The sequence below is a fragment of the Lemur catta genome, chromosome 12, assembly GCF_020740605.2.
Source record: "Lemur catta isolate mLemCat1 chromosome 12, mLemCat1.pri, whole genome shotgun sequence".
Lineage (NCBI taxonomy): Eukaryota > Metazoa > Chordata > Mammalia > Primates > Lemuridae > Lemur > Lemur catta.
The window spans coordinates 58,660,981-58,687,786 of record NC_059139.1 but is presented as its reverse complement, the minus strand read 5'-3'; the positions used below and the strand labels follow the sequence as shown (position 1 = coordinate 58,687,786).

The window sequence follows — 26,806 nt, the reverse complement described above, 5'->3', positions numbered from 1 at the left end:
TTGTGTCCCAGCTTTCTAAAGTCTGTAGAAGGATCTATAAATATAGACTCTACCATTTATTGGGTTGGCTCTATCACCCAGATTTATGTTATATGCAGATCTGATAAGCATGCCTACCATATCTTCATCTAAACCAATGATAAGAATGTCATCTGGGACAGGAATGGTACTGAATGAACTCTGTGGCACTTTACTAGAGACTTTCCATTAAAATTAACATTGATCAATTAATTCAGCCTCATTAAGTATAGTTCTTCAATTATATTTAAATCAGCTTAATTACTACCAGCCAGTCTCAAAAATATAATATTGTACATGAGGATTTCATCAGATTCTTTTCCAAATACATATTCTTTGAAAATCTAAACTCATCAGAAAGCTCAATAAATTTTTGCTAAAGGAACACAATCATCCCAAACTCTTAGATCCTTCCCTTTATCTCTATATCCTGTGATTGTATTATAAAATTAAATTTTGATCTTTGGACTTTTCCATCCTTCTTGATGAATCATCCAGGCAAGGAATAAAAACCACTGATCTCTGAACTTTTTGAAATATTTTTTTCTTGAAGTCTATAGCATATGTACATATATTTCTCTCCAGACATTCTTTATCTTCTATATTATAAATTCCAAGATAGTATAATTACTTTCTTTAAGATTCATATCACTAAAATGTTTAATGTTTTAATACAATAAACATAGGAATACATATGTATCTAGAATCTCTTATTTTTGAGAGATTAAAATCTTCAAAAAAGGGAAGTAAAAAATATCTATTTCTAACATAAAGTTATATTGAGATTTTCAGACTTTAGAGTATTTCCATTCTATAATCCACTCATTGAGCAAATAATTGTTGAATGTCCACTGATCAGAGTCTATGAGAGGCCTGAGTTAGGGTCTTCAGGGAATTCAAATCTGGGAGGAGAGGAAAACTCGTAAACAACCAACTGTGTAATATTAGAATAAGTCTGATAAAAAAAGATGTGTGAAAAATGCTGGAGGACGACTATGAGAAAGGAAAGAGTTTTATCTGAATGTGACAATGAAAGTGTCATAGAAAGAGTTGGCATTGAAACTCAGCCTTACAGCCTGGTGGGAGCCTGCCAGTGGCAAGGGGGAAAGGCAGAGGGGAGCAATACCGCAGTCAGTTTTCACCAAGTACAAGATAAGGAAAAACAGTATTGTAGATTTCAGTTCATATTCATCTGGATCATATTAATATCAACTATTATTTTTCTATCACTAGCTCAGTCTAGAGAAAAAGTCCGTCTCAAAGCAAAACGGAATTTACCCAACTCTAGAAAAAATACAAATTCAGATCATTAGACATGACTGAAAATATAAGTCTGTTAGCCAAGTAATGCATTTTGTTCCAAATAAAGAAAATATCTTTTAAGCATTACAGAATTAAGTGACTTTTTTCTTCAGCCACAAGGAAATTATATGAACAAGGGAGATGTTATTTTATGTAATAGAAGCCACAGCATCTAGCACAAATGTCTGACATGGAGAATGCTCAATAAATATTGCTTAGCATAATGTTTGTTATGTGGAAAAATGCTCAATAAAACTTGGCTGAATTATTTTTATGCTTTTGTGAATAAATTTAATTTTTATAACTGAATTGGATGGAGCTGTATTTAATGAATGTGCCTTTTCTCAATTTCAAATTCTGATTTCAATTTCTTATTCATATATCTAGCAAGTTCTAGAGCCATTGTCAACATATGATATGTAATGTCTATCCTTATGCTAGGATTTAAAACTCAGGGTTGCTATAAAACTTAATACTGAAACATCTTAATAACAATATTATTATTACATTTGGAACTGTTTAAAGATTCAGAAAGTAAAGAAAAAAACATAAAATGGTCAAAGTTTATAGAGTAGTTCTGCTTTCCTATGCATATATCTTATACTAAGTTTGTTTAATTTAATTTAATAATGCACTTTGAGTGATGTAAACACTAGAAAAGAGCAGCTCTTTGCCTAACTACTGTAAAAACAGCTTTCTGTCTCACCCAAGTTTCAAAGTATGCTATTTAAATAGAAATACGGACTTGTCCCCATTACAAACTATTATCGAGTTATGAAAAATGTAATCATTACAATGCATTATTATATTTAAGTATAAAAGCTCTGAATTGAAATCTTTGTCATTGAGTGGCATATTTTAAAAGAAGAGTAATATCTCAGATCTCTTTAGAAAGCTTAATGCTTAAAAAACAATTTTACCTAACTATGAACAATGAGAAAAAGCATTATAAAATACATTTTGAGTATATTATGAAGAATAGGAACATAATATAGAATTAAATTTAGAGCAATTAAGAGTAGATTCTGAAGATTTTCTTACATAGTTTAATATAGTCATCATTTCAGCTTTTAGTTTTAATGAAAAGAAGCTATATGCACTGACTTTTTTGACAGGTATTATTAAATAAGTATGCATTATGCAGCAGCCTATTTGGTTACACAAAAGTTGAGGAGCACCTAAAAGTAAACACAAATAGTGGCTTTAATGATATTTCTGTACTGAAATGTACTTTGATGGTGAGTGTTGTAACGTGCTAAATTCTGAGGTTTGAGTACAACAGAAACCATACTGTATTGAGACATTCCACCTACGGTTTGTGGTCATGAAGTCTGATTAAAAGTGGTTTTAGATATATGAAAGTATTTTTGGTCATTGCCTTCTGTGTTGAATGTATTCTGTAGCCTATTTCACTAAATAAAATACTGATATGCAGGTGTAGTTTCATATCCGAATTGTATCTAAAAGAAATATTAAGACATTTTGTATAGATCTATGTACTTAATGATTAAGCTTCTTTATCCATTGCAAAAAGATAGTCTTGAGCTCATCCTTACTATCAATCATGATTCATCTGAATGAACCCGAATAATAGTTTCTAAGGTAGTATGATAATCAGATATGAAAATAAAACACCAGCGGTATTTTATCAGAAGCACTTTAGAGAGACAATCAATAAACATAAAATAGAAGGTGACACGTTGGCAATTACTACCAAAAAAAATTGTCCCAGTTGAAATGTAAGTAACATATCTGAGTAGATATTGACAAGCTGATGTGGGCTCATAAGTACCTAAATACTCTATTTTCCAAAGGATGGTCAGTGGGGATGATTCAGCTTTATCTTTCTGTAGTTCAGCTTTATCTTCCTATCAGGAATAGCAGCATCCTCTGATAGCTGTAATCAGTGGACTCCAAGCCACCAAGACAAATACATTTTGTTAGTTCTTCTTTTCCAGTTAAGTCGACAAAGAAAGGGATAGGAATTAAGACTTATTGAGCATCTACTCTAAGTACTCTACTTGATACTATACATACATTATTTTGTGCAGTCCTCACAGCACCCCTCAGGGTAGGTGTTATCTCCATTGTACAGATGAAAAATCATACTCAAAGAGGTTGAATGAATGTCTCATGACTAGCAAAGAACAGGTTCAGCATTCAAATCCAGGGTCTTCTGAATCCAAACCCCATGTTCTTTGCTTTCTACCATGCTACCTTCAGTGCCAATGTGATAAAATAATATAATCATTATTAAGCAAAGTATAAATTTATCTTGTAAAAATTCTGTGTATGAGTTGCTAAAAAATTTCATGGGAAAAGTTGCCACATAATTTCATATATCATACATCAACTTGATATATCTAAAGACTTCATATAATAGTTTCCCCTATTAAGTTTTTTATATCACAGATCTGTATGATATAAAACTGTGTGCCCATATGTGTTTACTGCTCTATGCCCTGGGGATACAGTAGTGAGACACATAAAAATGGCACGTGCCTTTGTGGAGTGTGCGCTACAGCGGAAGAGCCATGCAAAAATACACAAATTACAAAATGTGAGAAGGCTATTAGGGAAAAATAAAGGGAGATAGGTAAAATAATAGATATTAACGAAAATGTGGAGGGATGAGGAGACTGGAAAGTCAAGTCTTCTGTCTGCTAGTCCACAGTTCCTGTCAACTCAAATTTATTTAGGTGTGGGTGATGAGGGTGGGGGTGGGGAGTGGGATTCAGAGTTCACTCTGAGGTTTCTAGTTTGGATGACTGCGTTTTTGGTGAGACGAGGAATCCAGAAGAGAGAGCAGATTCTAGAGTGAAGATAATGGGGTTGAGCTTTGGAAGGTTTGAGATTCCTAGGACATTCCAGTAGATGTAGAATGCAGGATGTCCATTGGGTATCAAAGAGAAAGAGTGGGAATCTACATTTAAGAATTACACACAAATCGGTGGTAGATAAAGCTGAGCTGTCCTCAGCAAGATGGGTTGGATTTGAAGGTGAGAAAAAAATTTAAATAGTTCCCACTGAAAACAATAGCTATTAATAAATTAAGTCAGTCAGCATTTCCCAGAGTATGTGCCTCAAAAACCTAGTTCTGAAGAATGATAATAAGAGCTCCTCGAAATAAATAAATAAGCAAAGAAACAAATTTTCTGTCAGCACTAGGTTTGAAAATCAGTTTATCCCAAGTTTGAAAGGCTTCTTAGCTTTTAGTATACCAATGTGCCCCATTTCCCAAACGTATTAGGCCATTGAGCTTTTTTCTCTTAGGGAGTATTTTATAGGAATGATATTCTACAGAATGCCTGCTGGGAAACACTGGATCATATAAATGTTTGTAAATAAGAATGTTCATGCCTTTTTGGTGGGCAGGCTGGAGTAACAAGCTGAAGTTTAATCAAAAGAGGGTTGAAATTGGAAAGAGTGAAATATATACTTGCGCTTGGTAGTATTGGCAGGTAGGGAGTAGTCACAGCTAGGGAAAGGAGCTGTTGTAGACAGCTCATCAGGAGACAGGTGGTATGAAAAGTGAGGTTTTGCAAACTGGGATGAATTGAGGAGGGAATGGCTCTGGACAAGGAGATCATCTAGGATAGGAAGCTGCTAGGCTGTCCGACAGTGACGAGATAAGGACATGAATGATGGTGTCGCCTGGGAAATAGACAAATGGGAACCTGAGAGATATTTTGAGGGAAGGAATTATGGGATTTGGTAATAGATGAGATTAAAAGAAGAAGAAGTCGAAGTTAACAGTACAGTTTCTGGCCTGAGAGAGGAAGAAAGATACACAGAAGAATGAAACCAAAATGCTAATAGTGTTATGGCTAATGTACTTCCCAAGGCCCTGCTGGATTTCTAGCAAACACAATACAGTGTTGTCTGTCATATCCCTTCAAGTGTTTTCAACTAAATCGCATGAGATTAAACAATTTTAAGGTTTTTTTGAACACAGATCTAAAATGCTAAGTTCATAATGTCATGTCCAGTCTTCAAGTGCTCAAAAACCAGGCTCCGAACTTACAAATTGGGAAAGATGTTAACCATGCTGAAATTATTTTTCTAAGACCTTAAATTTTTCAAAGAAACATGAACAGTTTCCTAGTCACCTTCATTAAAATACCATATATTAAATCTTGCATTTACATTTTCACATTCAGCAACAAGCTAGAAATCACACGTTTTCAAATTCTAAGCAGAAATTAGTTTTAGATTTATTTGCTTTCTTCCCAAATGTGTTAGTGCCCAAAGGCTCTAACAACTACACACCATTGTTTTGTGGAAGAAAACAAATACTGTTAAAAAAAAAAAAAAACCTCACATGCATGAATTTAAAAAAAAAAAAAAAAACTTGCCTGGCTTCTTTTTTCCAGGTGACATTTACAAAGAGGAAATTTGGGTTGATGAAGAAGGCTTACGAGCTGAGTGTGCTGTGCGACTGTGAGATTGCGCTGATCATCTTCAACAGCACCAACAAGCTGTTCCAGTACGCCAGCACCGACATGGACAAGGTGCTGCTCAAGTACACGGAGTACAACGAGCCGCACGAGAGCCGGACAAACTCAGACATCGTGGAGGTGAGAGAGCATGCTTGGCGAGCCCCAGGTTTCGGCAGAGCCGCGGGGTGTTTGGGCCTCCCCTACCACACCATCTTCCTTTTCCTAAATGTTCATAGGCCCATGGATGTACCAGGGTTAGTTTCCCAACCATGACCCTACCCTTCCTGATATGATGTGATATGAGGATAAGGGCAATGCACCAGCTGGTCCTTGCTGGAAATCAAGCACCAGTGTCAAATTATGTGCCACATCCTTCATGAGTGATCATGATCCACTGCCATGTATCAGGATACCAGGGTGGGAACTATGGCCCGGGGATAACTCATCCACATTTTAGATGACTTCTGATGATTTATTTTAAGTATATAACAGTTTCCCAGCAGCATCAAAGGAAAAAAATATTTAAAAATGAACACACTCCAACCTTACACATTAGGTTTTTCATTTTATGTCTCACAGTTCTAATTCATTCTTCTGAATGCTTCCTTGCTGAAAGAGTAAAGACAATTCTCCTAGAAATGTTTTTCCCCCAAATTGTATCATTTTATAAGCAATGAAAACTGCTAAATTACATGGAATCAAAAATCAGATGAAAATAAACTTCTAAATGTTAGCTCAGTATTTAATCAGAGTCAAATTTAAAACGTTTTATTCTGCCAAAAACAAATAACCATCATGTTGAAATTTAAAAATATTTAGATTCATGAGCATAAGTAACGTACCCTACAATTTTGGCTGAAACTTTTTAAATACTTTCAACACATATCCTGTATAAATACCTTGCAGTACCCTTCATGAGTAATGACTACTAAACCAAAAAGAAAGAGGTGAATGAGAATGGTTCCCATCTGCTTATTGTCCTCATCTTTTTATCTGCTCTTAGTTTCCTAGATTGTGCCTGCTTCCCCAGAATTTAGAGAAAATTAATAAATGTTTCAAAAGTATGTACTCAGAGTCAGTTTGCCAGAGTACTCATCATTCTTGCCATTGCTTTAGACTGGTTCCATATTATGAAAAAATGTAATACTAATCCTGATCAAATTAATATGCCTCCCACATCCATCTCCCTTTTATCTGTTATAATTGTCTAGGACTAACTCTCATTTCTTTGCTTTTATTTGGAAGGTTTTCAAAAGTATTGAGCTGATTGATTGACTTTTTTTTTTTTTGCCTAACAAGGATAAGCAAATAATTTCAGAGAACAAAAATGATATACAATTATGTACCCATAATAATTAAAAATAAAATTTAAAAAATGAATGATATAGAACTAATGTGAAATATACTTTTTAAAATACTATGCATCATTTTAGTTTTTCATGGACTGATCATTTGAATGTGTGCTTGCCTTGATCTTGAAATTTAAAATTGTTCATAAAATTTACCTGCTATGTACTGCTATGCATTTTAGATAGTTTTTTATTCGCATACACATATAAATGTGAAAGTACACAAACATGAAGGTGAACAGAACTAGTTGGTTGTCAGATATCATAGGTGCTTTTGAATCTGAGTGTGTGCACTTACACGTATTTAACATAAATTCAAAACACAGGCCAGACATAGTGGCTCATGCCTATAATCCTAGCACTTTGGGGGCCAAGGCAGGAGAATCTCTTGAGCCCAAGAGTTGGAGGTTGAAGTGAGCTATGCTGACACCACTGCACTCTAGCCAGGCGACAAAGCAATACTCTGTCTTGAAAAACAACAACAGAAAAACCCAACAACTCTATATACACAAAACTCCATCTCACTACTAAAACCGTTACAACAAAAATCAGGGTGACAAAAGAATTTGAATTTGAATTTGTCATTAGACTGGTACTGCTAGAGTCCTTAATGTAATGTCAAATACAGTAGAACCATATTGAACTAGTTAGAAAATACATTGACTGCTAAAATTTGCTTTCTTAAAAGAGTTTAAAATCTAGAAAACGCATTTTCTGAGGGTTTTGCTCAATGATATACTATATGACTTAACTTAAAACTTCACATACTGCATGAAAATTTCATATTCTTGGTTAGATGGATATTTGAAAGTCAGACTTCTTTAAGAGTCAGAGGTCTTCATTTGAATCCTGACTTGCACCATCGTGCTGTGTGGAAGCTTAGCTACCTCTCTGAGATGACGTTTTTCTTATCTCAAAAATAAGGCCCTGAATTTGAAAGTCCTTTGCAACATTATAATATTTTTAAAGCAATACTTAAAAAAAAAAAAAAAAAAAGAAAGCAGAAGCTGCATTTTTTTTTTTTCTTTTGCATTTAACATCAATAGGTTAAAGCTCTGAGTCTCTCAAAAAGCCATTCTGGAACTCCTAGGCCAAATCTATAGCTTCAGTGGCTCAATTCTTTGGATGAACATAACATATAAGTCTAACACATTGTAAGACTGCTTTACCCTCACCCTTAATAACACATTCCTTATGTATTTGGCTTTTCCACATTTTAGTAATAACAGAGATGATGGAGAAAGAAGGTGAGACCTCTAACCTTGATAAAATTTTATATCTCCCCCATGTGGAGTATTTTTCGACGTGCTGATCATTGAAATTAGGATGCTTGAGATACTTGGTGGAGAAGAGGGGATCTGGGTTGGAAGCTGCATTTATAACAAGTTCCCCAAGTAGTTCTTAGACACTAAATTTGAAAACCTCTGCAGCACTAAAACATAAATTGTGTTGGAGGCTAAGAACCTATGATACATCAGGGACTTGAGGAATCCATTCCTAGAATGGATCTAACATAAAGTTGAAAGTTAAGATAGTTTACTACTCCTGGGTAAAATTTTAAATCCTATTTATTTTAATTTAATGGAATACATTTAACTGAGTAAGTTTAATGAGGAGCATAATATGTTTCATGAAGGGTCATTAGTTTTATATTTCCCCTTTGGACCATTACCCCTCTCACTTAACCCTCTAAAAACAGTTTACTCACAAGACGAAAAGATGGGGGCAGAGAGAAATAATATAATTCCCAGCATTCAGACTGAAATACAAATTTCTGGGCCATACCAGAGTAGTGTTACAGGGCCATAGGAAATTGTGCAGTGCGTGGGTGTCGAAAAAGATTCCTTCTTTTAGCAAAAAAGCTCTGCGTAATTATCATGTCTTTGCTTGATAATTAGCACTACTGCTACAGTGGCACAAAGACTCACAAAGGCTTAACAGACAGACTGAGATAGTTTTTTTTTGTTATTATATTATAATGCAGCTTGAATATCTGTTTAGATACAATATATAAATATGCTAGATTTAGTAAATGTGTTAAATTTTTAATCCATTGGTTAAAAAAAACAGTTATTATATTAAAAGCACTTCCTTTGAAGAAAGTCCATTTTATTTAACTGTAACAAGTATACTGGATATTTTCCCAAGTTTGCTAGCTTACAAGGTGATTGAAACTCAAGTGGGATTCCGATGGTGTTATGGAACTGCTCACTTCATCACTTCCTCAATAGCCCCACCCCTTGTTTCTTGGCTATCTAAGAGAACAAACCCTACTGCCTTATGTGAGGCCTTGTTCCTGGAGGATGTGGTTGTTGAGCACCGCAGGGTGATCTGAAGGATGCAGGTCCCCCAGGAAGTGCTTAGAGGCCATTGCTTTGCTTAGCAATGATTCAACAAGCACCAGCTTATGTGCAGCACTCTACGAAGAATTCTGAAACAGCAGAAGACAGGCATTCTTGTTAAGGATGTAAGACATATATGCAAAAATCAGCTTGGGAACAACTGGAGGGCAAAGGAGCAATAACCTCATTAATGTAGTACAAGCTGCAGAAATGAAGACATAGCCTGAACGATTTGACAGAATTTATTCAGACAGGTCATGTGTTCTGCCAGGTCATTCCAGATGATCCTTGGAGTGATGGAGGCCCCAGACTGGTAACCTCCATATCCAGCATGTGTTTTCTAAACACAAAACCCATATGGGAGCATCACTTAGCACCCATGCTAAAATGAACCTCTCACCCCATCAGTAACTCAGTGATTCTGATGAGCAGCTCATCAAGCCTGGGTTAGTAGTAGAGTGATTAAGTGTGGAAGGGGAGTAAAACAGGAGACTCCTTTGCTGCTTTCCAGAAAATTCAAAGATGGATGTAACTCTGTCTCAACAGAGGATTACTGGCTTTTATTTTCAGAGGCAAGAACAGGGAAGGGAATGTGTGTGTGTGTGTGTGTGTGTGTGAGAGAGAGAGAGAAAGAGAGAGGTAAACTGTTTACTAAAATTTTATTTTTTTTATTTTTTATTTATTTATTTATTTATTTTTGAGACAGAGTCTCACTCTGTTCCCCGGGCTAGAGTGCCGTGGCGTCAGCCTAGCTCACAGCAACCTCAAATTCCTGGGTTCAGGTGATCCTTCTGCCTCAGCCTCCCGAGTAGCTGGGACTACAGGCATGCGCCACCATGCCTGGCTAATTTTTTTGTATGTATTTTAGTTGTTTAGCTAATTGCTTTCTATTTTTAGTAGAGACAGGGTCTCACTCTTGCTCAGGCTGGTATCGAACTCCTGAGCTCAAACAATCCGCCCGCCTCGGCCTCCCAGAGTGCTAGGATTACAGGCGTGAACCACCGCGCCCGGCCTAAAATTTTATTTTCTGTCACCTGAATCCCAACTCCTGTTTGGATTTAGAGACATCTAAGAACAGCTGTTACAGCAAAATGTTTCCTTGCATAGTAACAATTAAGGCCTGAATTGGGACTGAAAAGGCTTTAAAATAGCTTATAACTTTTATTGCCTCACAATGCTACTGGTAGTTATCAACAAGCTAATTACCTTTACATAGTTTGGTGAAAATTGGCAAGTGCAGTTTTTGTTGATGAAGCAAATAGTGAAACTAAACATCTTTACAAACTTGGTATCACAAAATTGGGGAACAGATGTATAATAAAATATGAAAACATGTCTATCTTACTTGAACTTTCATTACACCTAAAGCAATGCTTCCAAATTTATACTTATAAAAATATAGATATATAAAATTATTTTATGCATGCTGTATAGATGTGTATTATACATAGATACTTTTCTTAAGAGAACAACCACAGTCACTTATTTGTTTGATCATTTGTGGATTTTCCATCTTTCAATCATTCACTAAACAAAGATTTGTTGAATTCCTGCTGTGTGCTACATGCCCTGGAATGCCCAGAAATACGTATATAATCTAGGCTTCTGGAAGCTCATGAGGCCATGCATGATCTAACCCCTGTGTTTCTCTTTCCCTTCAACCTCACCTTTTGCTGTTTCCCTCCCATCAATCTCCCTACCACCACCACCACCCTATATTTGAGCCACACTGAACATGTTTATATCTTTCAATCTCTCCAAACTTTATTTGTTTTGTCTTCAAATTCCTCACTAGGTCTTTGCTTGGCTGTTACTTATCCTACATTCAATTTGGGTCTCAATTTATACTTTTAGAAACTCATCCTTGAAGCCCTCTGTAACTTGTGTTAGGGGCTTTTCCTATATGAAAGTAATAATTTGTTCTATTTTTCCCATCAAGCACCATTGAAGCTGTTATCCAGTTGCCTCCTCCATACTAGATTTTAAACTCTTGAAGGGCAGGGGCTGTACACGTTTTGCACATGATCATATTCTCAGTGCTTAACATGAGCCCTAGAGAGTTTTAGGTCCTCAGAATATATTTATAGAATAAACAAATGGGGAGAGAGACATATAACCAAATAATCATCTAGCATAATGTTACACATGTAAAGTATGAAAAAATGTTTTATAGCTCCGTGAAACAATTCATTAAAATTTGATAGTTTATCAAAGCATTGTCAAAAAACACTCAGATAATTCAGATCTGTACTCTCCAATAGAGTAGCCTCTAGCCACGTGACTATTTACATTTAAAAGAATTAAGATGAAATAAAATGTCCAATTCAGTTCCTTAGTTGCACTAGCTGCACGTCAAGTGTTCATGGCCACACATGAACAGGAAAGGTGGAGAACAGAATGCGATGGTCACACAGAGAGTTCTGTGAGACAGCACTGGTCTAGACTGAAAGGTGAGGAGGGAGGTATTTTAACTCACTGTGCTTTCAAATTAACACCAAGATTAATTCTTCAATATAAAATTTGAAGAGAGCATTTCAGAAGTAAAGAACTGTGTAGCCTTGTGATTTTAGAATCCAGAGCGTAAATGTTCACGTTGAGAGGCATCAGTTTGGAGCGAAACACTCACCATAAAAGTAAAAGTACATTTTACTCCTAAACCAATAACCACAGAGTCAATCAGTAAATTTATGATCTGGTCAAAGCACCTGCAAATTGTCCAAACTGACAGGGAGCACTAACCGTGTGAGCTAGGTAACACCATGTGTGCTGTAGGGGGTTTTTGGGTTTTGTTTTATTTTGCTTCATTTTCTTTTTAATTTGAAGCTGATAGGTCTTTCTTGTTACTATTTTAAATGTACTTGAAGCAACATTGGACCAGTATTTAATTTTATAATTAGTAAATCAATTTCTTCAGAAAAGCAGTCATTTTTATGAAAGAAATTTAGAGAAATAATATTCTTGAGGTACATTCCAAATCCTTCTTAGGTTTACTATAAATTGTAATTGAAGCTGGGCGTGGAGGCGAGTGCCTGTAGTCCCAGCTCCTCGGGAGGCTGAGGCAGGAGGATCACTTGAGCCTAGAAGTTCTAGGCTCTGTGAGCTACAGTCTCGCCACTGCACTCCAGCCTGGGTGACAGAGGGAGACGTCAGCTCTTAAAAACAAAACAAAAAACAAAAACAATACAAAACAAAAAAACATAATTGAAATAGTTCTTATCGCTAGTGACTCAGTAAGTCGGCCCTGTCCTCTGTTAAACCAAGTATATAATTGTCTTTCAATAGATCATATTGAAAATTGAACAAAGTCTTAGTATATTCTATAAAGACTTAAACCTTCAGTGTTGAGGCTTCCAAGGGAAAGGGGGAAAAAGAAATTTTGTTTAAAAAATAGTTTGGGCATATTTTCCTGAATTTTCATGGGTTTTTTGTTTATATAGCTTTAAAAGACATTTATCAGTACCTGTAAATCATATTTGCATTTGCTCTCCAAAATCTAAAAGAAGAAATTTGCCTAAGAATTTTTAAATGTATTCATATTTCTTATAACTATACTGTGTAGTGATTTTTATAGATCAAATTTGAAGAGCCATTTCTTTTTTAAAATATTGCTCTTGCTTAATTTGCCTATTTTGTAAACATAAAAAGCTGCTTCACATCTCATTTATTAAGAAAATAATCATTGTTGAACAAATACTAATGTGCATGGTAGTTAAGTTATATGCACAAGGCAATAAAAGTGAATTTCCTGTCATCTGTGGTACTGCACAGCTCTAATAGTTCACAGGCATTAGTACTAACACAGAGTCAACAGAGAATTATTTAATAATAGTAGAAGGAGAAAAGACAGGTTTCAAAATACAGCCTTTTGTCAGTTATATAACTTCTTTATCAGTATTAATCATTACTATTTTATCATGATCATTATTTTACATGAACTTTTTTGAACTAGAGCAAACTAAAGTCCTTATGTGGTTCCCCCATTCCCAATGCCTGGAAGTGAAAGGACAGAAATATATAGCCTGGATCACAGTTGTCCATTTTTTGTTTTGTTTTGTTTTGGAGACAAGAGTCTCACTCCGTTGCCTGGGCTAGGAGTGCCGTGGCGTCAGCCTAGCTCACAGCAACCTCAAACTCCTGGGCTCAAGCAATCCTTCTGCCTCAGCCTTCCAAGTAGCTGAGACTACAGGCATGTGCCACCATGCCTGGCTAATTTTTTCTATATATTTTTAGTTGTCCAGCTAATTTCTTTCTATTTTTAGTAGAGACAGGGTCTGGCTTTTGCTCAGGCTGGTCTCGAACTCCTGACCTTGAGCGAGCCTCCCGCCTTGGCCTCCCAGAGTGCTAGGATTACAGGTGTCAGCTACCGCACCCGGCCCATAATTGTCTATTTTTAATGATATTTACAGATTTCATGGCATGTGTAACTTGGACCAAAGGTTGCATTCTAGCCACTGATAGCACCCAAGTAACATTATTTGTCTTTAAAAGGTATCAAATAAGATATAAAAGAGTTGAATATTCCTACTTCCTCAGGATTAGTTCTTGAATATACAGTCATGAAATATTCAAAAGTAAAGTTTTAGGAATAATTCTGAGTCTTGCCTAGAGTCAGAATAAAAGATTATGGCTCTTGTCATTGAAGGAGTGTTTATTATTTCAATTTTTTCACTCCATTGTTGGGTTTTTGCTGTTGTTGTTGTTGTTTTAATTACAAATCTCTTTCCCTTCCCTGAAGGACATAACAATGTTTTGTTCATCTCTGTAACTCTAGCTGCCAACTCAACATCTGGCACATTGTGGACATTCAATATATTATCAACTTACTGATGATCATTATAGTATAAATAAAATTTACAAATTTTTCTTTGTTGAAGTCAGATGTGTTCCAATAATATAAGTGAGACTCTTTCAAGTGAACCAGAGATGAATAAATATTGTTCCTATAGCAGAAAAAAAAAAAAAGACACAGGAAACCAAGTAGAAATATTGCTTGTGCTACTGGTAGAATGTCTAGGACCTACAGACCAACGTACAGTGCTTTGATTTCCTGGAGAAGAGAGAAGCAACCTGTTGGTACTTTGGCCAGGATTTGTCAAGGGGGATCCATAGGTCTCAAACGAAATACCTATGGCCCAGTCTGAGTCACCAGGGGTTCTTGCATTCTATGGGGCAGGGCTCAGCAATTCTTTATTTCTTCCAAGCTCCCAGGTGATGCTCATGCCTCTGGCCTGTGAAGCAAATTTCGAATAACAGGGACCTAGATTTCCCTTTCCAAAACATTCATTTCCTTCAGCATGGAGTTTGAAAGTACACCTGTTGACCATTTCTTCTTTGCAATTTTACTGAGCGTCAGAATCATGCCGTAAAATAGATTTTGCCTTAAAATCTATTAGATCAAACCATAAAATAGTTTCTTAAAAATGATATTCGGTGAAACTAATTCTTGAAAGCAAGTGCCTTACTTAGGTTTCTCTGGAAGTGTGATACAAAAGGCCCATCACTGCTCAGTGCTGTGAGTGACTCCGGTTGTGAGCGCTGCATCTCCTGGCCTGGTGTCCCCTCCTTTGTGAGCGCTCATTGCTTGGCAGTGGCTGCCTGGGGCCCACATTGAGGAGGATTCTAAGTACAGACTCGGACAGGAGGTGTGATGGGAGTGTGCCTGTGCCCTGGGTGCAGAGGGGTAGTGGCAGCCGTATTTTCTTCATTATCCTCCTGGTCAAAATAATCCTTAGGACATTCTAGGAAAAGACTTCGTAAAACTCAATCATGAGAAGGACTATAATTAGGTAAATGCTGCATATGGATACGACAAATTAGGTGGATAGATTATATTTTCAGAAATATATCCCATTTTACCAATAGCTGTTTGGTTTATTATCCAGTCGTGTCTCATTGAGGCCTTGTGTATTCTGTGTTGCCCTGAAATGCAGCCACCCAAACCAAATTCTGAATAAGGGAAAAAAATAATTCTGTCAATTATTTCTAAAGGTCATAGAGTTAATGACTGACTGGGAGGTTAATTAGATTCTGAAAGCCTCTTCATATCAATTAAATCTCTTATCTTTATGTTTTAGTAAATAAACTCAGTAACTATTTAGATCTTCTGTTCTAAGATAAGAAACACTGTAAACAGTAAACTGTACAATGGGTGTTTGGTTTTTTTCCCCCCACATCTAAAAAAAATTATGACAAGAAAAGCAAATATTTGAATTAATAATAGTAACTCCTATTTCACAATTTCTGAATTAGATACTTTATTTTTCAAAATAGCATGCAAATTACTTATTAGTCACACACAGATGCCATCACTATGACCTTAAGGAAACCATTTCTTAGAGAGAAAAACAGAGATCAGAGTTACCCAGAGTATGAGCTACTAATCTACAACCAACACCACTCTGTTATTTTTTAATTCTGGAAACCTAACCCCTTTCAAGGTTACTCTACACATTTGGAAAGAAATGATATATTTAGCAACTATGTTATGACAATTATAAACGCAGTAATTTCTGTCATTATGAATTCTCTTTAGAGAATATCACCAGATTTCAGATGAAATGATACAGATCTGCACTAATCAATAAGGTAGTCACATGTGGCTATATAAATAGAAATTAGATGAAATTAAATAAAATTAGAAGTTCAGGTCCTCAGTCTCACTGGCCGCATTTCCAGTGTTCAATAGCCACAGGTGACTAGTGGCTCCCATAAAGAACTGTCCATCATGGAAGAAACCTTCTATTGGACAGTAAATACTGAAACTGGTGAATCTAGTGCTCTTGTTCATTCAGATGGTGGTGGTTGATGGGCTACAACCTAATAAAGGACGTGTAAACGGGAGAGGTTGCAAGTGGCTATTTTACCTTGCATTCCTGCAGCAGGCTTTTGTAGCACGCCCACCGCGTGTCAGGATCTGTGCCCGGGTAGAGACACCCAACCAGGAATGCTGAGTCACTCAGTCAGCATTTACTCCAAGGAACAGAATATTTGTTAAAGTCGATGTGATTTTGTGGAGCTCGACGAGAGGGTGCAGGGAACACTGAGGCTGAAATTGCCGTGAGGAAGCAGAAAACATGGAGAAGGGCAGGAAAGATGAGTAGTCAGGGAGTAGAAACAAGCTAGGTCCGTTCTGAACTTTTCCAACAGGAAAGAAACAAGCGTGTGTGCACACAGTTTCTTCTGCTGTTTCCTAATTAGGTATGTGCGGAATTTTATCTGCATCCGGGCTGCATGATTGGTTCTCCTTAACTGTGGTGGGTCTGAATTAATTTCATTTGGGGAGAAAGAAAGCTGCGTGGTGATTTTTCTAAAGAATATTGCTGAAGCATTATTATGAGAGTTCATCTTTTAAATTTCACTTTTAGGAAATAGGACTTCAAAAGCCCCAGAAATTTGGAGGAAAGATAAAGATTAAAAATTAAGTTCTAGTTATTGCAGCGTTACACACTCATCCACTAACCTGGGGCAAGTTATAGAACCTTGCTGGGCTTCAGGTTCCTCCCCTGAGTTAGTGTCTGTCTACCCTGAGTTCCTCACAGGGCTGTCATGAGGATTGCAGGTTATAGAAGATGTCAAAGCCCATTGTAAACTATTAAGTTGCAAAAATTGGTTTTATCTTCCAAGTCAAGGGAAAAGATGGAAGAATAAAGAATGTTAACCAAAAGAGAGGGAAGCAAATTCTTAATTTGGGATTATAGAACATTTTATACTAATAAGTATATCATTTCATAAATATTGCATTGTTATATAAATAACCACAACATTTTACATAAATTGAGAAGATCTAACAAAGTTCAGTGAATTCATTTTTTTTTTCTTTTCCACAAGCATTTATGAAGTTTATGTACAAGGCTTTGTGCTGAGTGCCCTAGGAAATGAAACGATTATGACGTGTTCACTGCCCTCCAGGGCCAGTAGCCCAGTGTGGACAAAACATACACAGTATTTGTTCTTTCATTCAACAGATATTGGTGAACATGAAGACCATTTGCCAAGCATTGTGCTAGTTACTGGTGATGCATCTGTGACTATGATTCCCAATGATCTGAGCCATGATAAGACATAGACAAAATGCAGTGGGCTAGCAGAGGAGAAAGAAAGTAATTACAACTGCAAGCACTAGAAAACATCTCATGGTGGCTTTTAGGTGAAGGCATGGCCTTGAATGATAAGTAGAATAAGTTGATATGCTAAGCCAGTCATTCCCAATTATTTGCATTTAAAGCAAAAGTAAGACTAATAAATGTAATGATGTATAGACATTAAATGCATACACACACATATGTATATATATAGGTAGTATGTATATGTAGCAGCCTTTATTTTGGTTTCCTATTGGCTCTGGATTTTTTCAACGTATGGTTTTTCTGTAAACAGATGGTTATAATTTCTAGAGAAGTCCCACAGAGTATAAATGTTAGAAAAATGCAGTGAATGTAATTACCTTCAAGTCTTGATAAAAAGGTTCAACCTTAAAGTTGCATCCCACATCCTAGGTTTAACTTTACAGATGAGGGTTTTTTCCCCCTTTTAAATCCTAAAACATGATACATCTGGCCGAGAGGCTGGAAAATTGTTACACGCCTGTGCACCATTCTTATAACCTAATCGTTCAACTTTTCTCTCAGCTTAATCATCGGAGAATGTTCTTTGTTTTCATAGTCACTGTTTCACATAGTAACAGCTTGTTGTATTTTGGTCTATTTGCCAGAGGGTAGGTTTATTTTTAAAACCCTGAACTCTGAATTTTTCTTTATTTTTCCAAGATTGAAAGCAGCTGAAATGCCTGGAGTTACAGGTTGAAGGCTGCTTCACAGTATGTGGAGGGAAGCTTCTTTGCCTCCTCCCTGTGTGTGTGTGTGTGTGTGTGTGTGTGTTAATTTTTCCCTAGCAAATGTCTTCTAACTGGTAGTTGTCTAAAAATAGAAAACGGCTTAACTAAAAATAGCCTGGCTCTCAGTCGTGCCAAGGAAAATGGAGAGGACTAGGCGTGGAATAGAAGGCTGAGTAATCCGGTTCTATTCATTCAGAGAAACCTTTGAGAATGCTGGCGATGATAAAGTGCCCTCAAAAAACCGCAGGCCTGACTCTCTCTTCAGACTTCTAGGTGCCAATAAACATTTTAGCCCCAGGATACTTTTTTTTTCCCCTCATAGGTTGTAAACATTTTCTGAAAGACAAGGCTTTGTTTCACGGAACCTGACAAACTGCCATAAATAACTAACTTTCCTAAGGTCTTAAAAATTCATAATTGTAAGATGTACTTTAAAAGAGCATCTTAAATGAAAGTATTATAAAATAATATACATCATGTAATAATTAACAGAGGAAACTCTGTTATAATAAAAACTGCTTACCGCTGGCAATTAAACTCAAAACTCTAAAGAGTTTCACAGCAAGAAAATTATTCCTGTGACTCATTGTAACTTAAGAGAGCAGCTGACTCACTTTAGTTAGCTCCCTTAGACATGAAATTCTCTTGTTCAGTATATGTCCCCTGGATATACTAATCTTTGCTCTTTCTTACAATTATAATTTTCACCCAAGCACATTTTTGCTTTTAATTTTTAAAATGGAGTAAAAACTACTTTGAAAAATAACTCTTTGAGAGTAGGGTGGCTTTCAGTTTCAAGAAATGGAATTCTGAGTAAGCCCTACAAAAAAAAAAAATACGTACATATATATATAGAGAGAGAGAGAGAAGGGCAGGTTTTGCAATGGTGACAACTTTTTCTCCCCTCTTTTGTTTTGCTTAAGTAATCTGAATAACCAGGTCAAACATAGCAACAGGGTGTGGAAATGTCAGCACAGTTCATGGGGTTATAAGGGTCTGAGCATTGTTATGTTCAGTTCCTGTAATGCTGCTGGTGATAAGACTCTTGAGACAAAGGACGATAATTGATGGAAAGAGGCTTAAATCATTGCTAGAAGAATCAAGGTCCTTGTATCTGTGTACATCGACTCTTCTATTCTCCTTCCGTCTTGTAAAGAATTTTGTCGTCTTGCCTGTTGGCCCCCTACTGCTCTTTGTAATGGATGCAGACCACAAGTGATTCCTTTATGCAGCACACAGGGTGTAATTGTGTCTGTGTGGTGTATTAGTAATTACCAAGCTGAATTCCCATATTGTATCTTTACTGCAGGCATGGAAAAATAGGACATACAACCCTGCAAAACCATTTTCAACCTAGATAGTGAGCCACTTAGAGCTATGTTCCAGGGACAAAGCCTTTTATATGCACACTTTTTAGACAAAATTATCATTGTTGAGTCGTTTGTGCTATGCAGAATAAGTTCAATTTGGGGAATGATTACCTTTGATATTACATTATTCATTTCTGACTCTTCAGCAAAAGCTTTGTAATGTGGAAAATAGTGGCTTTTTTAATTGCTGAAATAAAGAAATTAACATTGCTAGATATAGTAATATGAGCTATAGTAGCTACACTAGATTATCAAGCAGAAAGACAGGGCATGATATACTGTATATAACAGACTATTACAACATTCATAACCATTAAGTAATGTAATTATTTTAACAGTATTTGTACCTTAAACAGTGACGTTTTCATATATAATTTATCCATGTTGGCCCAAGCATTGTTAAACTTCAAAAAAAGCTGACAACAAATTTTTGTTACAGTAAACAGATATAAATTAATTATTAATTTCTTTGCTATAAAATTTGCATCATCTTGTATGTATTATGTAGGTGATATTGATTTGACTATCTCCTAATCATCTGGGATTTGAAATGTCTACAGTATTATTTATCTTTAACAGGAGCCAAAATAATGCAGGCAGTTTGGCTTAAACAAGAGGAAGTATGCTTATTCTGTGTATCAAATGCTTAGAATGACAGTTGAGAACTGTTAAATAGAAGAGCAAAGAAATTAATATGGCCATTTCATTTTCAGTAATCCATGCATTTGGATTTATTTTGTGAAGTATTTAATTCATGCATGCAAAATTGTAATTATATTTTACCTTCAAATCTAAAAGTGGCCTTTCGATATGTGTATTTTAAGAATTTTACTTCCCCTTTTATCTGTAGATATTTTTATTCAAGCAATAATTATTAGATTCCTAGAATGTACGGAACCCCATAGTGATGCGAGGAGAGATATAAGTTTGGAAAACATGGTCTGTGACCTCACGAAACTTACAATCCAGCGAAGGTAGAAAATCCACGTGGGAATCAACTGGGCAAAACAACATAATGAGGCCAATGAGATATTTGGGAGAGGCAGCGTAGCATATTGTTGGGGACATCAGTGCAGGAGATGGACTGCCTGAGTTCTTAGCCCATCGCCACCGCTTCCGAGTTGTATATCCCTGGGGATATTACTTAGATTCTCTCTGTGTTAACTCCATCATATGTAAATAGGGGTTAATAATAGTACCTGGTACACAGCTATTATGAGAATTAAGTGAATGAACATTTGTAAAATGCTTAGAACAGGGTCTGGCACATGGTAAGATTGATGGTAATGCTGCTACTGCTGCTGATACTGTGTGATCAAGTAATAACTGCTGGGAAGAAGGAGTTTAAAAAGTCAGAAAAGGCAGCCATGATAGTCATTTTCAGGCTCAAACAAGTCAAAATTGAGAACGATGGATATGAACTGAAAAGGATGTTGGTAAACCTTTCAAAAGACCAGTTATCCAAAGAGTCACTAGAAAAAAGAAACGAGGATATGATACGAGCTTGATATGAACAAAATGGTCACATGCAGAAAGAGATACAAGAGAGATGACACAGTCAATGAGGAAGAGGAGGCAGATAAATGAGGCACTCTGAATATCTGATGTGGAATTAGATCCAACACAACAGTGCAAGAAGGACAACCTATGGTCTACAGTAGAATAGCATAATGACAAGCAGTTCTGGAAGAAGTTTCTGCTGAAAATGTAACGATCTCTAGATAGAAGCAGTAAAAAGTGTTGTAAAAAGTGGAAGTGCCAAAATATTTTAATTTTTATAAATATGTATATGGGTGTGTGCTAAAAAGCCTAAATAAAAACTTTCACTAACTTACATATTTATAATATAAAACAAATTGCTTTTGAAATATGCATATAATTTCAATTTGCACTGATAATGTGCACATTCACTGCTCTGACCGAGGACTATTTATCACATGTAGTGTGTTAAAGAAGCAAATTATAGAGGCCTCAGGAAGTTTAAAGTATATACGCTTCGTTAGATTAAATTGAAAAATAAAGAAAAATCTATAAATTTAGAAGTTTCTAATGAATTATGTGCCCTTTTAATGACCACATAAACAGGACAGGATTCTCGATTCAACACTGCCAAGTATAGGTGCTCTACACTTACACCTTCATGTCTAGAATCTAAAAGCCCAGCCCTTTCAAGATAAGACAAGGTGGTATAGGAGAAGGGACAGACACAGGTTTCCAAGTCAGACAAACCTGGTTTCTGCTGCTCCCATAAACTCTGTGATCTTGAGCAAGTTTCTGAACTTCAGGTTCCTAAGCAGTAAAACAAGGATAATAAATCTCACTTCTGGCTTTTTTGTAAGAATTAATTTACATAATGTACATATATATACATATATATATATGTATATATATATAGCCATTAGCACTTTTTGGGTACGTGATGCTCATACACATATTTCCTTTCTTGCTGCTGCTGCTTGCACATGTAAATTTAGGCAAAATTTTTAAACTTTCACTCTGTTTTATATATAAACACACACACACACACACATAGACTTTGGATGCTGAAATCTAGTATATTTTGTGCTTACATTTAAAAAATCACATTGTAAATTATTACATATAATACATGTATATCTATTTCTTATACAATAAAGTTATGAAATTCTTCAGAGGTAAGATCCTCACTATACAGATTTTAAAACTAGAGAAAAGGTAGAGAGAGGAAAAAACTAGGAGTCACAAAGTAATTCTATTAAGTCCAAACAGTTGGTTGGAAAAAATAGGGGGACACTGTCAAATAGAGGAGCTTTCCCAAGTTCTGATGGTGAACGCTGGTAGATAGAGTTAGATTTAATTTATTCCCCTGTGTCTCCCTTGAACTACTTTGTATCCAAGGGAGAGCATAGTTAGACAGTGACAGAGAGAACAAGAGAGTGAGAGATGGAGAGAGAGAAAGAGAGAGGCAGGGAAGGAGGGTAGCTGGGAGGTTGATGGAGTTTTCAAGACAATGAAAATAATTAGCAAGGCCAAGACAAGAATGTCCCTGTGCTGCCTGTTTCTTTTCTGACACAAAATTAAATAACTGATTTCATTAAAGTACTAGCCAGTCAACAGAGCTTAGTGTGATGATATTAACAATAAAATATATATATTGTGCCTTGCTTCTAGGGCGGAACTTTAAGTATCTCTGCCCTAGCTCCCTCAGTATTTTGATGGTAGTAACGATACATAACTCTTGGAAGTGAGCCAAGCACACGCTAACATATTACACATTTGGCTTAGTTCCAGGTGAACAGGTGTTTTAAATATTCCAGTCACATACCCACAATGTATATCACTACTGGGGAAAGGATATCATTTCTAAACCGCTGATGTTTGTTGTGAACCACACCTGTTTCTCATGGTGAAGACTTAGCAAAGACGAACTGTGATTTGGGAAGAGATGGCCATCTGAGCCCTACTTTTACTGATAGGAGGTGTAACCAGTTTGCAGTTCTGAACTCTGCACCTGCTCCCTGGCTGCTGCGATCAAACCATTTGCTGGCCAGCATCGGAAGCAATAGCGAAACATTTCAGCACTTTCTGAAACTGAGTTTTTACAAATATGAGAGATTTTATTTATATTTAAAAAACTGTAGTAAATTATATGATAGCAAATTGTTATATTATGATTAGAGGAAGAAATTAGTTTTCCGTTAGAAACCACCATTCAGTTTGCAAACATTTTAACATAACACAACTGAATTTTTGTGGGGTCCAAATTACTGCATTGAAATATTGTGTTCTAGAAGGGAAAAAAAGGTAAAAATGTCTATGCAGAAGTACATCTACCCAGAAATAATTCTTAAAATTCTTTCAAAATTCTTAGCTTCATGTTGTACACACACACACACACACACACACACACAGATACATTCACATACTCGTACAATTAACGTGAGACTGGCAGTTTCCAGCAGATGAACTCAGATATATAACTTCCATTTTACTGTGCACAAGTTCCTGTGTCAGATCAACAAAACTTTCATTGATTTCTCTCTATCTCTTTAGCTTCAACCATAAAGTAATGCGATGGAGGAGGGGGTGGGTTCTAACTTCTCTCACCCACCTGCCTTAACCTCATACTTCATCTCGGTATAGACTGGATTCCTTTGACTATTAGTCAATAGTGTGAATTACCTCATGGAAACAGACTTTGAACCATGTTTTGCTTCCTCTTTTTAATGGTTCTGTTTCCCCTCATCTTTTAGCAGTGATCTTTAAAAAAAAAAGTGAGATTCTATTCAGAATGATGGTGATGGCTGTTTGAGGCATTTTAAAACTATTAGGTGGTTAATATGTGGTGAATACTATTTATTCAACAGAAAATTGACTTTAAGCCCATGTAGAAAGCCAAACATCATAATTGTAAGTTTCTTTTAAATGTTATACAACTTTGTTTAATTTCAATTTTCAAAAAAATCCAGTTTCCCATCGGAGAGACTTGGGTATTGACCTGGCTGTGGGAAGCCTCCAGAGAAAACAGGGGTGTTCCGCTAGTGCGGAAGCAGAGTCCGTGACGGTGGGTGGCATTTTCTCTGCTGAGTCAGGGCCTGCCAGCGCTACCCCAGGCTTTTACCAACAGTGCAGGTTTTCTGGCAAGATGCAAAACCCAAGTCTCTGTGGTTCCTGAAGCTCTCCTTCAGTTTTCCCCTTTTCCGTGGGACTTTGGGAAATTCTCACTTAAGATCACATCACATTATGTCTCCTTCATAACTTTTGGGGAAAAAAAATGAAAAGTTTTACAGTAATTTCTTTTACTTTTTCTCTCACCCAGCTTGTAAAGTAACAGTGTTATCTGCATCTTTTTGAACAAACAGGAAAAGGAAGAGTTTATGTACCCGTGATTGAGAAAAGAATTTTTATAGGGCATACAAGATTTCTCCATGATCCCATAGCTTTGCCCAGGGGAAAAAACAATAGTTTCTCCTTAAAAGCATACATTTTTCTGTTTCCCCAACCAATCCCCTCAACCCTAGCAAAAACGTAATCTCATGGTGACCAACCTTGGCCACCCTCACCTGCTCAAGCTAATTGAAGTGACAATGTGAGCAGTTAACTTGTGAATCTGAAGAGTATATGTGCCCCCCAGAAAGCCAACTTTTTTCTTAGCAACAGAGACTTAATATTTTTGCTAGTATTCCATAATTGTAATAACCTACACTGCATTTTACCCACACAGGTACAACCTATATGCTAGTACTTCCTTCCCGGTCTTCAGAATGTAGAAGGTGAAAAAACTTAGCAATCTTTCTTTTCCTTAGAGTTTCTACAACCTAGGCCTCATTTTAACTAAGTAGATATTACTTAAATATTGTTGAAAGGCCTTCCCCTCTATGTAGTGGGCATTACAGGAAAACAATAAGAAAAACATTTTAGATAAGATTATTCATCAGAAAATGAGTTCTATTACAAATATATCCCTTTATGAAGAAAATAAGATTTGTCAGGAATTTCACCAATTTCAGCTGAGAGTAAGTGTTCAAAGGATACATAGACATAGTTTAGGCAATCTTTATAATTGGACAAGCTTGCAGAGCCAGAATAGTTCAGCAGATAAGAAAGTAAACTCTGGAACTCATACGTGCGTTCATAAATTTGATTTTTTCACTAACTAATTTTGAAAACTTTAGCAAGTTCTTGAACCACTTTGCGTGCCTCTTTTTCTTCCTGTAGCATAGCAATCACAGTGTCTGGGTGGCTTTTGAGGATTAAAACAAGATCCATGCAAAGCCACAGGCTCAGTCCCTGGCACATATAAATGCTCAATAAATGGTAGGTGTTATTTCTGAGGAATGGATTCAATTAAAATATTAAGAAAATTAATATTTTGATAGTGAGGGAAGACTGGTTTAATTTCCTCTTCATGCCATAGAAGAAGTAATGTTGTTTTTATAATTACTTAATGAAGAATATGGAAGAAATGATTGTGCAAATGAAAACTATTAAGTTCACCACTGAACTAACAAAATCACTGAGCTTTCATAAGTTAAGGAATTTGAAATCCCAAACTTAAAAATGAGGATGCAGTACATTTACACTGATAATGCCTGAAATTATTGAAGCCATCATGACAACAAAAGCAGGCATCCAGGAGCCAGGTATGCAGAGACTGTCCAGAGAAGGCTATCTAGGGCCAGAGGACAGAGTGGTCCATGCGGCCGGCAGCCTGCACTTGGCCTTGCTGAGTTAGACAACAGGTGCCGAGCGACTGCCTGGGGTGGATATCAGGATGAACAGAATTGCTGATGACCTGTGATAAAGCTTTATGTTAGATCATAAAGTGCTGAGCCCAGACACAATGAGAGGCCAGCTCACGTACCAAGGGATCACTTGATGTGCTCATTTGATTATTTTTTTCCTTCTTCTCTTTCACACCGCTCTCAAATTCTCTCTCTCTCACTCATTCTCATTCCTTCCCTGCCTCCTTCCCTCTCTCCCTCCCCTCTTTCCTCTCTGCCTTCCAAAATCTATCAATCTATTTATAATCTCTCTTTCATTGTTGTTATTCTTTTTAAAAAACATTTTCTAAGTAGAGAGATGGTTGTCAGAGGCTGGGAGGGAAGAGAAGAGGGATAAGGGAGTTGTCCACCAAGGAGTACAAAGTTTCAGATAGACAGAAGGAATAGGTTTTGAGAGCTGTTACACAACAGGGTGACTATGGTCAATAATAATGTATATTTCAACATAACTTAGAGAGTAAGTTTCAAATGTTTCACAGAATAATGATACATAAGCAAGGTGATAAATATGGTAATTAGCTTGATTTAATCACGCCACATTGTACACATATATCAAAACATCACATTGTACCCCATAAATGTATACAATTATTATTTTTCAATAAAAAATGATATTAATGTTTTAATTACGGAAAAAAACAAGTACATGATAACAACTTAAAAACTCACTAATGAAATTTATCTTAACAAATTTAGAAAGTAAAATCAAATGATCATCAAAATAAAAGAAGAGATTTGATAAAATTCAGTTTCTATTCATGATAAAAATTCATAGTGAACTAGGAATAGAAAAAATTTTTATTAAGTTTATGAACAATATCAACAAAAAGCCTCTATAGTAAGTATATAATGGTGAAATGTGAGACTCATTCCTTTTAAAGTTAGGAGTG

The 26,806-nt window shown here is 36.2% G+C and overlaps 1 protein-coding gene across 21 annotated transcripts in view; it reads left to right on the top strand.

Annotated features, from left to right (window-relative positions):
- Positions 1 to 26,806, top strand: part of MEF2C (myocyte enhancer factor 2C) — a 147,467-nt gene that overhangs the window by 66,499 nt on the left and 54,162 nt on the right. For all 21 annotated transcript variants that reach the window (XM_045566252.1, XM_045566254.1, XM_045566266.1 and 18 more), the window contains one exon: positions 5,694 to 5,897. In XM_045566252.1, coding sequence (XP_045422208.1) covers positions 5,694 to 5,897 — 204 coding nt within the window. The remainder of the gene's footprint in view (positions 1 to 5,693; positions 5,898 to 26,806) is intronic.